Source organism: Choloepus didactylus, chromosome 14 (genome assembly GCF_015220235.1).
Source record: "Choloepus didactylus isolate mChoDid1 chromosome 14, mChoDid1.pri, whole genome shotgun sequence".
In the NCBI taxonomy this organism is placed as follows: Eukaryota; Metazoa; Chordata; class Mammalia; order Pilosa; family Megalonychidae; genus Choloepus; species Choloepus didactylus.
Genome location: NC_051320.1, coordinates 68,734,261 through 68,748,792, shown reverse-complemented (window position 1 = coordinate 68,748,792; position 14,532 = coordinate 68,734,261). Strand labels below are relative to the sequence as shown.

Below are 14,532 nucleotides of genomic sequence, written 5' to 3'. Positions count from 1 at the left end.
AGTGAATAATAATATAAAAGGGGAAGGACACAGATACATAGGAGTAGAGAGTTTGCATACTGCTGAAACTAGGGTCTTACTAGTTCAAATAGGTTGTCAGTAGTTTAAGAGCATACAACTGATAAGGGTTTAATATCCAAAATATATAAAGAACTCCTATAACTCAACAACAAATAGACAGACAACCCAATTAAAAGGTAAACCAAGGATTTGAATAGATATTTCTTCCAAGAAGGTATTCAAATGGCCAATAAGTAGATGAAAACATGTTCAACATCATTATCTATTAAAGAAATGCAAATTAAAGCTACAGTTAGATACCACTTCACATCCACTAGTATGGCTGTTATCAAAAATAACTGAAAATAACAAGTTATAGCAAGGATGTGAGAAACAGAAACCCTTGCACATTGTTGGTGGTAATGTAAAATAGTGTGGCAACTGTGGAAAACAGTTTGGCACTCCTCAGAAAGTTAAACAGAATTGTCATATGACCTAGCAATTCTACTTCTAGGTATATACCCAAAAGAATTGAAAACAAGGGCTCAGATAGATATTTGTATATCAATGTCCATCACAGCATTATTCACAATAACCAAAAGGTGGAGGCCACCCAAGTGTATAACAGATGAATGCATAAACAAAAGGTGGTATATCCATAAAATGCAATATTATTCTGCCATAAAAAATGAAGTGCTAGTATGTGATACAATATGGATGAGCCTTGAAGTTGAGTGAAATAAGCCAGACACAAAAAGATAGATGTTGTATGATTTCTTTTATATGAAATACTTAGAATAAGCAAAGTAATAGGGAAAGAAAACAAAATAGTGGCTACCAGAGGTAGTGGGAAGCAGTAACAGGGAGTTATTGCTAAATGAGGATGAGTTTTGGTTTGAGATGGTGAAAATACTGTGGAAATAGATAGTGGTGAAAGTTACACAGTACTGTAAATAAACTTAATGTCAAAAAATTGTCCACTTAAAATGGTTAAAAGATTTTTATGTTATGTATATTTTTCCACAATTAAAATAAATAAATTAATTATAAAAAAGTAAATTAGAAATTCCAAAAGAAACATGCCATATGATGTTAGGAAAGGAATTAGATCTCTGTCTAACTTATTCATTAAGTCAAAAGGTTTTTACAGTTCATTTTATGCTCTAGAAATTTTCATTTCATCAAAGTATCAAATTTCACAAAACATGGTGAATATTTATACTTACGTGATTTTTCATACACATCTTTATTTGTTAACTTCAAGTATTTGAGTTCTTCAATGAAAAGACTGGCAGCTGAACACTTCCATAAATATAAGACGGTTCTGAATATTTATGAATAAGCAACAATAATTCCACTAAATTGGACTAAATTATGTTGTGCTTTGTAGCTTATATACTATTGTCCATGTGCATTTTCATCTACAATGCAAAGTATTATAAATTATCCTAATTTAAAATGAATATCTCCATTTTACCTCATCACTAGCAATTGCCAACTACATTTACAGAATATTCAAATTAAGGAAGGAGGAATTTGGTAATAAACCTTGAAAAGAGAGCTTGATTTCCATTTTTATTTTGAGAAATGCTATATGGTAACACACAACAGTAGTTGCATCTTGAATGGTAAACAGAATATTATGTCTGGTAGAAGGAATTCAAACTTATAATTTTTGAGCCTGTAAGTTTTCAATGTAGTAAGTATTCAGATATATAAAAATAAATGTGCCAAGCAAATTTAGTTACTGCTTCTGCTGTTACTTCAGTGTTTGAAAAACCGACTAGCTTCACCATGTACTTTTTATGCCTCATTTTATATGTCACAATTTTGAGTTAATAACTACTAACCACTTGTTCAGCTCTGTCTCTGAAGCACTTTTCCTTTTCCTAATTTCAACACATTCTCACTCAAAAGAGGCTGTCACAAATTGACCCATACAGAAAATTCCCTGAGATTATTTTTGTGTTGTCTCTCAAATTTCAGTTTCTCATCCACATGACTTGAGTTTGTTTATCAATTGTTTCCTAAAGAACTCTAAGAGCTCACATTCATTCATGAACATTAATTCAAAATCTGCTATGTGCCAGGATTTGTGCTGGGCAGGCACAGTGGGAAAGAGAAAAAAATCAACAGATGGCTATAACAGAACAAAAATATGCTTCATGATTGTATGGGCCAACAGAGGAGGAAATGATTAAGACTCCCTAGAAGAGACTAGGAACTCTATATATTCTCTGGGAGTTAATGTATCTCTCAATACACAAAAATTATAAGAAAACCTCAGTACTTGAAAACATGCAAGTTCTGGTGGTTTTATGAGTGTTCTGACACTGGGAAGTCAATGATGAAAATCAGTGATTTGTCATCAATGAGAACACAGAAGCTTTTTGCTTTCTAGTTCAAGTCCACATTAATTTGGTCAAGGAACTGTGCCTATCAAAAGAAACCCAAATCACCATATAATTTAAGATGCAAATAAAAGTTCTCTTTTTCTCCAACATTATTTGTCTAAAGTCACAGATTTCCCTCATTCTTGAGGTTATCTAGAATATTTCTTACAGTCCTCTATTCTCAGAAGCTATAATTACCAATTTTGCCATTAATTATCTTTGGCACATTCCTTCTGTCATTTATCCTACATTTGCACATTTTATAAAGCTTTAAAGACAGTAGAATTACATAGCTAAGAGCTTAGATTTTGATTAATAGTATCAGGTTGTTTGGTTTAAATTAAATTATGAAGTGTCTTTCTCGAGTTCATTCAAAATCTTAAAAGTGTATGGTCTTATGACTGTTGAATTTTTAATGTTTGTCTTTATTAATTTTACCCTGAGTGTGCACATGAGGTGTTCTGGATCAGAGACAGAGTAGTTGTTAAGTACATAATAATACATTGCCTTCGTTTTGCCCCATCCTTATCCCTATGGTGATATGATGAAAATCAGATGTAAAAAGCTTTCAGGACCTAGAGATTTCTCCAGTGTATCTGGCCTCATTCTCTCTTAAAATGTAAGCACATACCACCTGCAGAATTAGGTTGTATGCCAGATCTCTCTGGCATTCTCTCACTATCTATGTGGTTGAAAATTAACTACCCAAGGCATACTTTTAGCCCTGGATCCCAAGTTTTCATAAAAATATATTTAAAGTCCCTCTTCTCAGAAACACAAAAGTTTTCTCTCTATACCAAAGAATGACAAAATGTAGGAAAAGTTTCTGTACTTTTTTATGTGAGAATTTTTAATTCCTTAATTTAATTTCCTGGTTTTACAGCTGATTTTCATGTTATATTGCCTCTTGATAAAGTATATATTAAGTATGAAAGTATTTCACTTTCCTCTAATGCTATAAAAGTAAAGTAGTATAAAGTTATATTTGCAAATAGACATTCTTATTACTGGGATAGCTATGATTTCACATATTTTGATTTTGTGATCCTAATATTAGCTATAAATCACTTGAAGGAGGCAGGAAGATTAACAGACTATGATATAGTCATATAGATCTGGGGTATTATTGATAAATTTGAAAAATATAAATTCTCATTGTCAAAAGTAAAAAGTTCTCTATGGCTGTTGTATACTATCAAAATTAAATATGAAAAGAGTAATGCATCTTGGAAAAAGTACAGAATTATAATAAAATAAGAATCATTTTTATGTTTTTAAATTCTCCTTTTACATTTTGCCTTTTATCAATTTATGTTTCTCTCACAGGTTTTGAACTTTCACATTGTGAGGATCCCGGCATTCCACAATTTGGATACAAGATCAGTGACCAGGGCCACTTCGCTGGGAGCACTATCATTTATGGATGCAATCCAGGCTACACTCTCCATGGAAGCAGCCTTCTCAAGTGCATGACAGGGGAGAGAAGGGCCTGGGACTATCCTTTGCCTTCCTGCATTGGTAGGATACTCTTTACATTTTCATGAAATAATATTTCTACGAAAATGTTTCCCTTATCTTGCTATGAAATTAACTCATTACAAAAAATATCTTAAGACTTTTAATTAGGCATGTTAATGAATAAATCACATTGACAGATTTGTTTTCATTTTCAAAATTACTGACTGTTCCAGTTTGTATTGATTGGCTTTTATAAAGGGGATTTATTAGGTTACAGATTTACAGTTCTGAGACCATAAAAATGTCCAAACTAAGGCATCAACAAGAGGATGCCTTCACTGAAGAAAGGTTGATGGGTCCGGTACACCTCTGTCAGCTGGAAAGGCACATAGCTCGCATCTGCAGGTCCTTTGCTCTGGGTTATGGTTTCAAAATGGCTTTCTCCAGAATGTCTTCAGGCTTCTGTCTCTCTTAGCTTCCTTTCTTGTTCTCCCAGGGCATTTCTCTCTAAGCATCTGGGGGTCCTCTCTTAGCTTCTCCAAGGCAAACTCTGGGCTTCATCTCCTTAGCTTAGCATCTCCAAACATCTTTCTGTTTGCATCTTCAAGCATCTGTGTCTCTCTTAAGGACTCCAGTAAACTAATCAAGACCCACCTTGAATGGGTGGGGTCATACCTCCATGGTAATAATCTAATCAAAAGGTCTCACCCACAGTTGGGTGGGTCACACCTCCATGGACACAACCTAATCAAAACATCCCACCCCTAATAAATCTGCCCCCCACAAGATTACATTAAAGCACATAGTCTTTACTTGGGTACATAACAGTTTCAAACTGGCACACTGCCTGTCTTGGAATTAAAATGGATTAAAAAATAGTGAACTATTCTCAATAACTTCAAAGTCTTTCTTTATATGTACATTTTTCAAAAATCCAAGAAAATGCATTTGCTTTACATGTATGAATCATAATAAAATTAACCACTTTCAATATGAAGTGGCATGTGAGAGCCTGTGACTTAAGATATATTGCCTACATGAAGCCAGAATATGATCATTTTCTCTCTGCTTTGCATTGCTGGGGAGACATTTCTCTTCTATCATCTTTCAAATCAGTTAATGATTGACTAGGTATGTTGGAGTATGAGGGTAGATGGACAAGTGTTGACAGAGACCTCTGTTTTTCTCTCTCCTGTTCCAAAGATCAAGTAGTTACCAAGCCAGAATACTATGACAACACAAGAAAACACCATTTTAACAAAACACTAATTCCTTAGTAGGGAACAACCACGTCATGCTTCCTTATTCTTACTCTTGATGGCATTAATCAGGCAGAAATCCATTCTTTGTCAGGCCTGTGTGTATAAAATTGACCTGAACCTTTTGAGACAGGTGGAAAATTCCAATCTTTGTTAGTTGATGTAAGTCCACATAGGCATCTCCACCAAACTTGCTGTAATACAAATAGAAAAAGTGAAATTTTAGTCATTAGATGCCTTGAAAAAAAATTGTAGTGTTTTTCATGATATGAGATACTTGGTTGGTTTATTTAAACATTGATTCCCATGGGAAAAAAAATCTGGTTTTATTTAACCGATGTGCAGTCATAGTCCTCTCCTTTTAGAGGGCATCTGAATTTTGAATAGTTTGTGAGGGTGATGCCTAAAATAATAATCAATAGAAATTCCAGAAGCTTGGGATACTGGAATATGACCAAGGATCAGCCTATTGGCACTGGTCATTTATGTATCACTGATTGATTCTGTTTGAGGTTGTATTCTTTGATGAAATATTTTCAGAAGAGCAATAAGGGTTGTAATGGCACAAAACTATGAACTTGCAAATATTGACTTATCATGCTGTCCTTAAAATTAAAAATCACAAATACATTAACATCAAGCTGAACATTCTTTATTTTCTGGATATGGGATAAGGTGACAATTTTAATTTAATTTAAATTAAAAGTCTAATTTTAATTAGACTTAAATCAATTCATTTAGATTTAAAAATAACACATCAAGAGTTCCTGTCTTGATACTGCTCAAGATTTCCTCAGAAGGGTAAATTTTTTTTTTTTTGTGGGCGTGGATGATGAGTAATTACAGCTGGACGCATAGTATGTGGTGTTGATGATTTTCATGATGACAGAAAATGGAATTTTGTTTTAGATGGTGTTTCCTACTGGCAATACTTTTTTTTTTCCTTTACTGTTTGTGTTTTGTCTATTTCCTTCCAAACTCCTTTAATACATTTTTTTTTTTTTACATAATTGTTTCATTGTGTACATATAAATCAATTTTCCCCTACTGGCAGTACTTAATAGTTTGGCCACCTGGTCTAAGGTCATAATTTTCTTACTTATTATCCTTAAATATCTTTTATGTTTATATTTTTGCCTCTGTCAAGATAAAGAAATTATTTGGATTATTTCTCAATACTTATGTTTCTTAAGTTTATGCATTACTCAAACAAAAATTAATTTTTGGATAATCATAGCTAGAAAGATTTAACCTGAATTCCTTCTTTAAACACCGTATTTCGTTTCATCTTACAAACATTTGAGCCTTCTGACAGAATATGAATTGAAGTATTAAAGCATATCACATTGTCTCATTTGCAGTCAAAATGCCAAATAGTATTCATAGCAAAGAAATTTGGGGAAAACTTAAATTTAAGACACATTATACAAAATTCAAATCTGACCTGCAATTGATTAAAAAATAATCTGGAGGAAAAATATCAAATCTGTTTTAATAATATGATATGCCAATGTTAGTGACAAATCATAAAAGAAATGGTGCAAAATAAATTAATATTGCTGGATAGTTCCGGGATACCCAACAAAAATTTTGTTTAAAAAAAAAAAAATGAAATCACAATAATGGTGACATCTTAAATACTGATATCTTCTTAATACTTTTAAAAAAAGATAATTGTTTATAAATTAATGTTGTAATGCCAAGTAAAATGGCTTTAGCCTTCTATGGGTGTGTATTTGTAATTATCTAAAATCTTTGAAAAACTTTTGCCTATATGTATAGAGTCTATAAATTTGTACTGTTAGATTCTAGTGTTATCATACCCCTTCTAAATGATAAAACTTTCTGTCTTTGACCTTCTTTCTAATAATTAAACAGAAAGGCTATTTATTGAATAAGTAATATAGAAATAGTGCAGAGAACAAGAATAAATATATTAGAGGATTATCTTCAAATATTTAAGTAAAACATAAATTATTTCTGTTTTGGTTTATTTTCTTGGAGAAATTTCAAATCCTTAATGCATTATAGAGTATTTTCTTTGTTTCTGGAGTTAGAGATGTAAAGCAGTATCTTAACTAAAATGCTTCAATACAGAAAGTTCATTCCATATTGTAAAATCATTCCAAACATTGTATTAAATTCTATTGTATTAAATAGTATAGAGTTGGGAATCATTTGGAAGATAAAATTTTTATTATATTGCATGACAATACTTACATTTCTGCTTATTTTAGAAATTTTATAAATATTATAAACCATATTAAATCAAAACCAAACTAGATAAAGCGAAGTAAGAAATTCAATAAAAATGCCACTTTGACTTTTAGGAGGTTAAAAGGGAAAGAGTTTATAGTGATTTAAAGGAGAATAAAAGGACAATGAAATTTAGAAGGCCTTAGGGACTGTAGCAAAGATTAGTTTTTCTCACAGGTGGGGTAGCAGGATGATGAATTATTCAGCCTGCAACCAACTAGCAGCAAGCAAATTGTCATGTGTTTCCCTTTTTAAAATTTTTATTTAACAACATACCTTAAAATGTTTGAATGTCTAAACTCAGTGTCTTTGACTGTGTCCTTTTTTTTAAATCCCCAATTAGATTTGTTTTATTATATTTTATGATATGTAACTTGAAACTCTTATCGTTCTATTTCACAATATATTCTTGCTTCAGTTAATACTTTAAAGGAGAACATATACAAATTTATACTTTCAAGGGGAGAGTAAATCAATCCTTTCTTTAATGGGCAAGATATATAATCTTGAGAAATTCATAGATTATTTTTAAAAGACTAGCATTAAATTGTGATTTAAATTTTAATTGTTTTCTGTCAGCTGAATGTGGAGGTCGTTTTAAAGGAGAATCATCAGGAAGAATCTTGTCACCTGGTTATCCTTTTCCATATGACAATAATCTGCGTTGCATATGGATGATTGAGGTAGATCCAGGCAACATTGTCAGGTAAGCAGATCTCATTTTCTCAAAATTAATGTTTTTCTTACTGGGAAAAAAAAGGGAGGAAGGAATCTGAATTTCATAATCAGTCCCTATATACAATATCAGTCAAAATCAAGATTCTTCAAAATCTGTAACCTTGCCAAGGAAAAATCTGGTTTTTATGTATTTAAAATATGAAAAAATATCCATAAGCATGATTTACTGATTTACTGAGCTACCACAGAGGTAGCTCATATAACCCGTTAGAGGGAAGTTTTCCTAGTTATTTACAAAAAGGTACAGCTGTTGAAAAATTTTCCTGCTTGTAGACTTTGTTCCGTCAATCCTTGACAACTAAAGGTGCTGTGTGCATGATTTAGGGATGTATGAAGTTGCTCAGGTCACTATTATAAGTTCAGCCTCACTAACACTTAAAATAGAAGGGAGGTGACTCTGTAACTATTTGTTAGCACCTTCCCTGTCCTTAAACACATTTCTAAAGCATCTGCTTTCTCTAGCTTAAATTGTGATTTCTCTTTCCTTAGGAGTGTAGTTAGGTAGCCCACAACTCTTCCTGTTGCTGCCCCTACATGAGGGCAGAACCATAGTCTCCTCACTCCTTAATACGCGTCAAGTTTCCCAAGCCATCACATGTCCTCTGTCCCAGTTTTACTCTGATAGCAATGTCTGGGAATGGATTAATAAGCAAACCCTCCTTGAAATATGAGCTAGTTAGCATGGTATCACTCTCAAGATTTGCTACTTCATATAAATGGAAATTGAGACAGGTTTCTGGGTGGTGATGATTTGTTTTGGAAGACAAGTATTGTCCTTCAAATCACACACTGAGAAGTATACTACCATATGTTGTGTGAATTGTATATTGCTTTTTCAAGGAAATTTTGTCACAAAACTCAAAATAGGCTTCACTAGATCTATCCCCAGCTTGTTTTTCTATAGTTCAGGAAATGTATTGTTTTGCTTACATATTATAATTATTAAACTTGAAAAAAATTAAATTCTGCAGAATAGTGAGGTTTTTTTAAAGGATGACATTGATATTAAATTGCTATTAAATATAAAGCTCTGATAATTCAAATATCAAATATAAATGACAGTGTAGATAGAGTTGAGCATATAATTGGATTTCTATTTTTTAGCAATGAGCACAAAAAGGATCAGATACTGTGTAGCAGCCACTAATTTTGTCTAGATTAGATAAATCAGGATAGATTTACTATTAGGCAATGGTCAAAGTATATGGAATCAGATAACCTGAGTTCAAATCATGCCTCTGCCAAATTTTGGGCAAATATTTAATCCATCTAAAACCCTTTTGCCATAGTTGTAAAATGGAGATAAAAATTGTTCCCACTTCTTTGGATTGTTATAACTAATAAATAAGAAAATATGTGAGGTATTGGCACATTGCCTGTAACATAGACGAGGCTTTGTAATTATCGTCTGCTATTTCCGTAATTAAAATTCATGAAGACTGAAAAGAATGTATACTTGAAATTTTTGCATTTTTCGAAGGTGACAGAGAATTTAATCATATTCTAAAGAAATAAATTACCCTGCTCAGGAAAAAGTCATTAAGATTATATATACAATTAACACATTCATTTTTAATGCATAAAATAAAAGAAATATTTAATAAAAGCCAAGATGCACATTTGTTCCATTTTTTATTTAAATGTTAATCATTGTTCAAAATAAACAAATGAATGATTCTCTCACAGCCTACAGTTTCTTGCTTTTGACACGGAAGCATCGCATGATATACTCCGAGTTTGGGATGGCCCACCAGAAAATGAGATGCTCTTAAAGGAAATTAGTGGATCTCTTATTCCTGAAGGAATTCATAGCACCCTCAACATAGTAACCATTCAGTTTGACACGGATTTTTATATCAGTAAATCTGGATTTGCAATTCAGTTTTCAAGTGAGTCATTTTCTTTTCTATTTCTTAAGTGCATAATATGTTATTTAGATAGTCGTGTTAAATTTAGTGTTCAAATTTTAATTTTTAAATTTTAGTGATCTTAAATATTCCTGTGCAGCTAAGATAAAATATATATGAAAAGAAAGGAATACAGTTAACTTCCTACATTAATTGTTGGGGCATGAGTACCTTTTGTCCAATTGTTGAACCAATTATCCTTAAAATAAAGGTAGCATTAAAATACTTCAGTTAATGAAACAATTAAATCACAGAAGTGTGCAATCTGGACATAACATAAAACTGAGCATATTAAAATATGAAGTTTATTTTAGGTAAGGAAGGAAATGAATACTTGTTACTACAATAGAAATAACCCTGTGTTTTCACTAATTATATTTTTCTTCTGTTAAAGAGCTTAATTATATATTCACAGATATCTTTGACAAAATATTTGAGATCTACTTTTAAAGATTTCCCATAACAATGAAATATCATTCACTGTAGGTAATTATGCATGTTTATGGTTTTTTTTTCCTTTTATGGCACTGCTAAGTGGCTAAATATATGTTGTTCTGTAAAGGGATTTGGTTTAGTAGTTGGAGACAATGAATGAAAACTTAAAAGTTTTAAATGCTATTTTACTTTTATTGCTAACACACATTATCTCTTTGAGAAAATTAATAGCTCTTCTAATTTTATCATCTTGGAAAGATTCTATTAATCACAACCTATGAAGATTTCCAGGAATAGCTATGGAAAGATAGTGAAACTAGTCTTCTTCATATGTGCCTGGATTCAAATCCTAACTCCTTACTAATGAATTGCTGACATTGGGCATCTCACCTTTTCACCTGAGGCTGAGTTTTCTTTTTTTCTTTTCTTTTTTTAATGCATTTTTAAAATTTTGAACTTTTACATATATACATAACAGTGATACTTTTAAAATATGATTTTCTCATCCAATTTTTATTGTTTCTAATAATAATTTGGCAACTAACAACTCTTTTCTTTTAAGTTAGTAATACACAGTGTTCTGCATTTAAATGCTTATTTTGATTAAATATCTATACACAGTAATGTTAAAAGGTGCTTCAGACTAGTGTTTGTGAATGCAAAGTTGGCTCACTTAGTAGAAACAGGCCTTTCTAAATGTGTTTCTGGGAACATTTATTGAGGATTTTGTGTGTGTGTGTGAATTTGGAAGTATGTTTTTATATTTATTGTATTTATAGAATATTGTAAAGTTGTAGAAACAATACATATCATCCCAGAGCTTTAATAAATCTGCCTTTATAATATTCTTTAAAGATGCATAAGAATTTGTACACTACTGATTGAGACTAAAAACCTACCTTTTGAAATAAAGTTCTCTTGAGGTTAATTCATTATGAATAGCATCAGTCAATGAAAATCAGCCTCTTGGTTATAACGGACATGCTTGCACAGCTTCCCAAAAGTTAAGATTTCAAATGGGAAAACATTCATTTTATGAAAGAGGTCTCATTTGGTGCCAAGAACCACATTAAGTGCTTTATATACATTATTTCATTTGATCCTCATAAAACCATATGAGATGTGGCATATAATCACCATTTAACAAATAAATACACTGAGGTTCAGAGAACTCAGTTGATTTGTTCAAGATCACACTGTTAGCAGATGCCTGGAGCTGTGGATGCAAACCTGTATCTGTCTGCAAGGAGCTTAATCCCAGGCTTGGTATCCAGTAAATGCTCAGCAGTTATTACTATTATTATGCTATCATTATTAGTCTAGATACCTGTAATAATATGTAATAAGTTATGGCCCAGTCAAAGGAACAAACTTACACTTCAACTGAGATATAGGAATTTAAACAACTAATGCTAAATCAATTCAAAAAGTTTAGTGAAGATATTGCAAAAGAGATAGAGGCTGTAAAGAAAACACTGGGTATACATAAGGCAGAAATCGAAAGTTCAAAAAAACAACTAGTAGCGTCTATGGAAATGAAAGGCACAACACAAGAGATGAAAGACACAATGGAAACATACAACAGCAGATCTCAAGAGGCAGAGGAAAATGCTCAGGAACTGGAGAACAAAACACCTGAAAGCCTACATGCAAAGAAGCAGATGGAGAAAAGAATGAAAAAATATGAGCAATGTCTCTGGGAACTTAAGGATGAAACAAAGTACAATAATGTACGTATCATTGGTGTCCCAGAAGGAGAAGAGAAGGGAAAAGGGGCAGAAGCAATAACAGAGGAAATAATTAATGAAAATTTCCCATCTTTTATGAAAGACATAAAATTACAGATCCAAGAAGCGCAGCATACTCCAAACAGAAGAGACCTGAATAGGCCTACGCCAAGACACTTAATAATCATATTATCAAATGTCAAAGACAAAGAGAGAATCCTGAAAGCAGCTAGAGAAAAGCAATCCATTACGTACAAAGGAAACTTAATAAGACTATGTGCAGATCTCTCAGCAGAAACCATGGAGGCAAGAAGGAAGTGGTGTGATATATTTAAGATACTGAAAGAGAAAAACCGCCAACCAAGAATCCTATATCCAGCAAAGCTGTCCTTCAAATATGAGGGAGAGCTCAAAATATTTTCTGACAAACAGACGAGAGACTATGTGAACAAGACACCCACCCTACAGGAAATACTAAAGGGAGCACTACAGAGTGATACAAGACAGGAGTGCATGGTATGGAACACAATTTTTGGAGATGGTAGCACAACAATGTAAGTACACTGAACAAAGGTAACTATGAATACGGTTGAGAGAGGAAGGTGGGGAGCATGTGAGACACCACAAGAAAGGAGGAAAGATAATGACTGGGACTGTGTAACTTGGTGAAATCTACAGTGTTCAACAACTGTGGTAAAATGTACAAATATGTTCTTTTACAAGGGAGAACAAGCAAATGTCAACCTTGCAAGGTGTTAAAAATGGGGAGGCATTGGGGAGGGATGCAATCAACATAAACTAGAGACTGTAACTAATAGAATCATTGTATTATGCTTCCTTTAATGTAACAAAGGTGATATACCAAGGTAAATGCAGGTAAGAGGGGGGATAGGGGAGGCATGTTAGATGCTTGACATTGGTGGTATTGTCTGATTCTTTACTCTACTTTGATTTAAGGTTATTTTTCCTTTTGCTGCTTCCTAGCTGTCATTTTTTTTCCTCTTTCTTTTCCCTCTCTGCCTTCTTTGACTCTCCCTCCTGCCTTGTGGAAGAAATGTAGATGCCCTTATATAGATAGTGGTGAAGGTAGTGAACACATAAATATATGACCATACAGAGAACCATCGATTATTTACTTAGGATGGAATGTATGGTAGTGAACAAAACCATATTAAAAAAAAAAAAAAATGGGTTGATGACAAAACCTTGAGGGCAATATATTGAGTGAAATAAGTCAGACACATAAGGACAATTATTGCAGGGTCTCACTGATAGGAACTAATTATAATATGTAAACTCACAGATGTGAAATATAAGGTACCAAGATATAGGACGCGGCTTAAGAATGGGGAGCGGTTGCTTAGTATGAGCAGAATGTTCAACTAGGATGAACTTAAATGTTTGGAAATGAACAGGGGTGTTGGTAGCAAGATGTGAGAATAACTAACAGTGCTGAATGGTGTGTGAATTAGGTGGAAAGGGGAAGCTCAGAGTCATATATGTCACCAGAAGGAAAGTTGGAGATCAAAAGATGGGAATGTATAAAACTGAATCCTATGGTGGGCAATGTCCATGATGAACTATACAAATACTAGAAATCGCTTCCATGAACCAGAACAAATGTATGACAATACAATTAGAAGTTAATAATAGAGAGGCATATAGGGAAGAAATATATACCTATTGCAAACTATATATTACAGTTAGTAGTATTTCAACATTTTTTCATAAACAGTAACAAATGTACTATACCAACACTATGAGTCAGCAATTGAGGGGGGTTGGTTAGGGATAGGGGAGGATTTGAGTTTCCTTTTCTTTTTTTCTTTTTTTCATCTTTCACTTTATTTCTTATCTGGAGTAATGAAAAGTTTCTAAAAATTGAACAAAAATTAAGTGTGGTGATGGATGCACAGCTGTTTGAGGGTACCCAGGGGCAAGTGATTGTACACTTTGGATCTTTGGATAATTGTATGCTATCTGAACAATCCCAATAAAAATTAAAAAGGAAAAAAAAACACTACTATAGGTCAGATTTGGCTTGCAGGTCAGAGTCTGCAACTTCAGGGCTTTATCTACAATTACAACCATATCTCTCTCAGATACGATATAAATTCTTCTTCCTTAGATAAATCTATCTCATCCTATCCATTCATGCATTTGTTCCTTCCTTCATTCATTCTAGCATGGTCTACAAAGACTAGACACTCAGCATATTTCTCTCCAATTATTTCTCAAATGCATCTTCCCTTTGACTCAAGTTTTCTTTAATTCATACACACACAGACACACACACGCAATGATCATGCCCTTTTCTATTTTCCATCCCAAACCATCTTTCACCTTAAATGCTATTTCT

The 14,532-nt window shown here is 32.8% G+C and overlaps 1 protein-coding gene across 8 annotated transcripts in view; it reads left to right on the top strand.

Moving 5' to 3' along the window:
- Positions 1-14,532, top strand: part of CSMD3 (CUB and Sushi multiple domains 3) — a 1,408,207-nt gene that overhangs the window by 1,082,520 nt on the left and 311,155 nt on the right. For all 8 annotated transcript variants that reach the window (XM_037802758.1, XM_037802757.1, XM_037802756.1 and 5 more), the window contains 3 exons: positions 3,720-3,911; positions 7,946-8,072; positions 9,791-9,993. In XM_037802758.1, the coding sequence (XP_037658686.1) occupies positions 3,720-3,911; positions 7,946-8,072; positions 9,791-9,993 (522 nt within the window). The remainder of the gene's footprint in view (positions 1-3,719; positions 3,912-7,945; positions 8,073-9,790; positions 9,994-14,532) is intronic.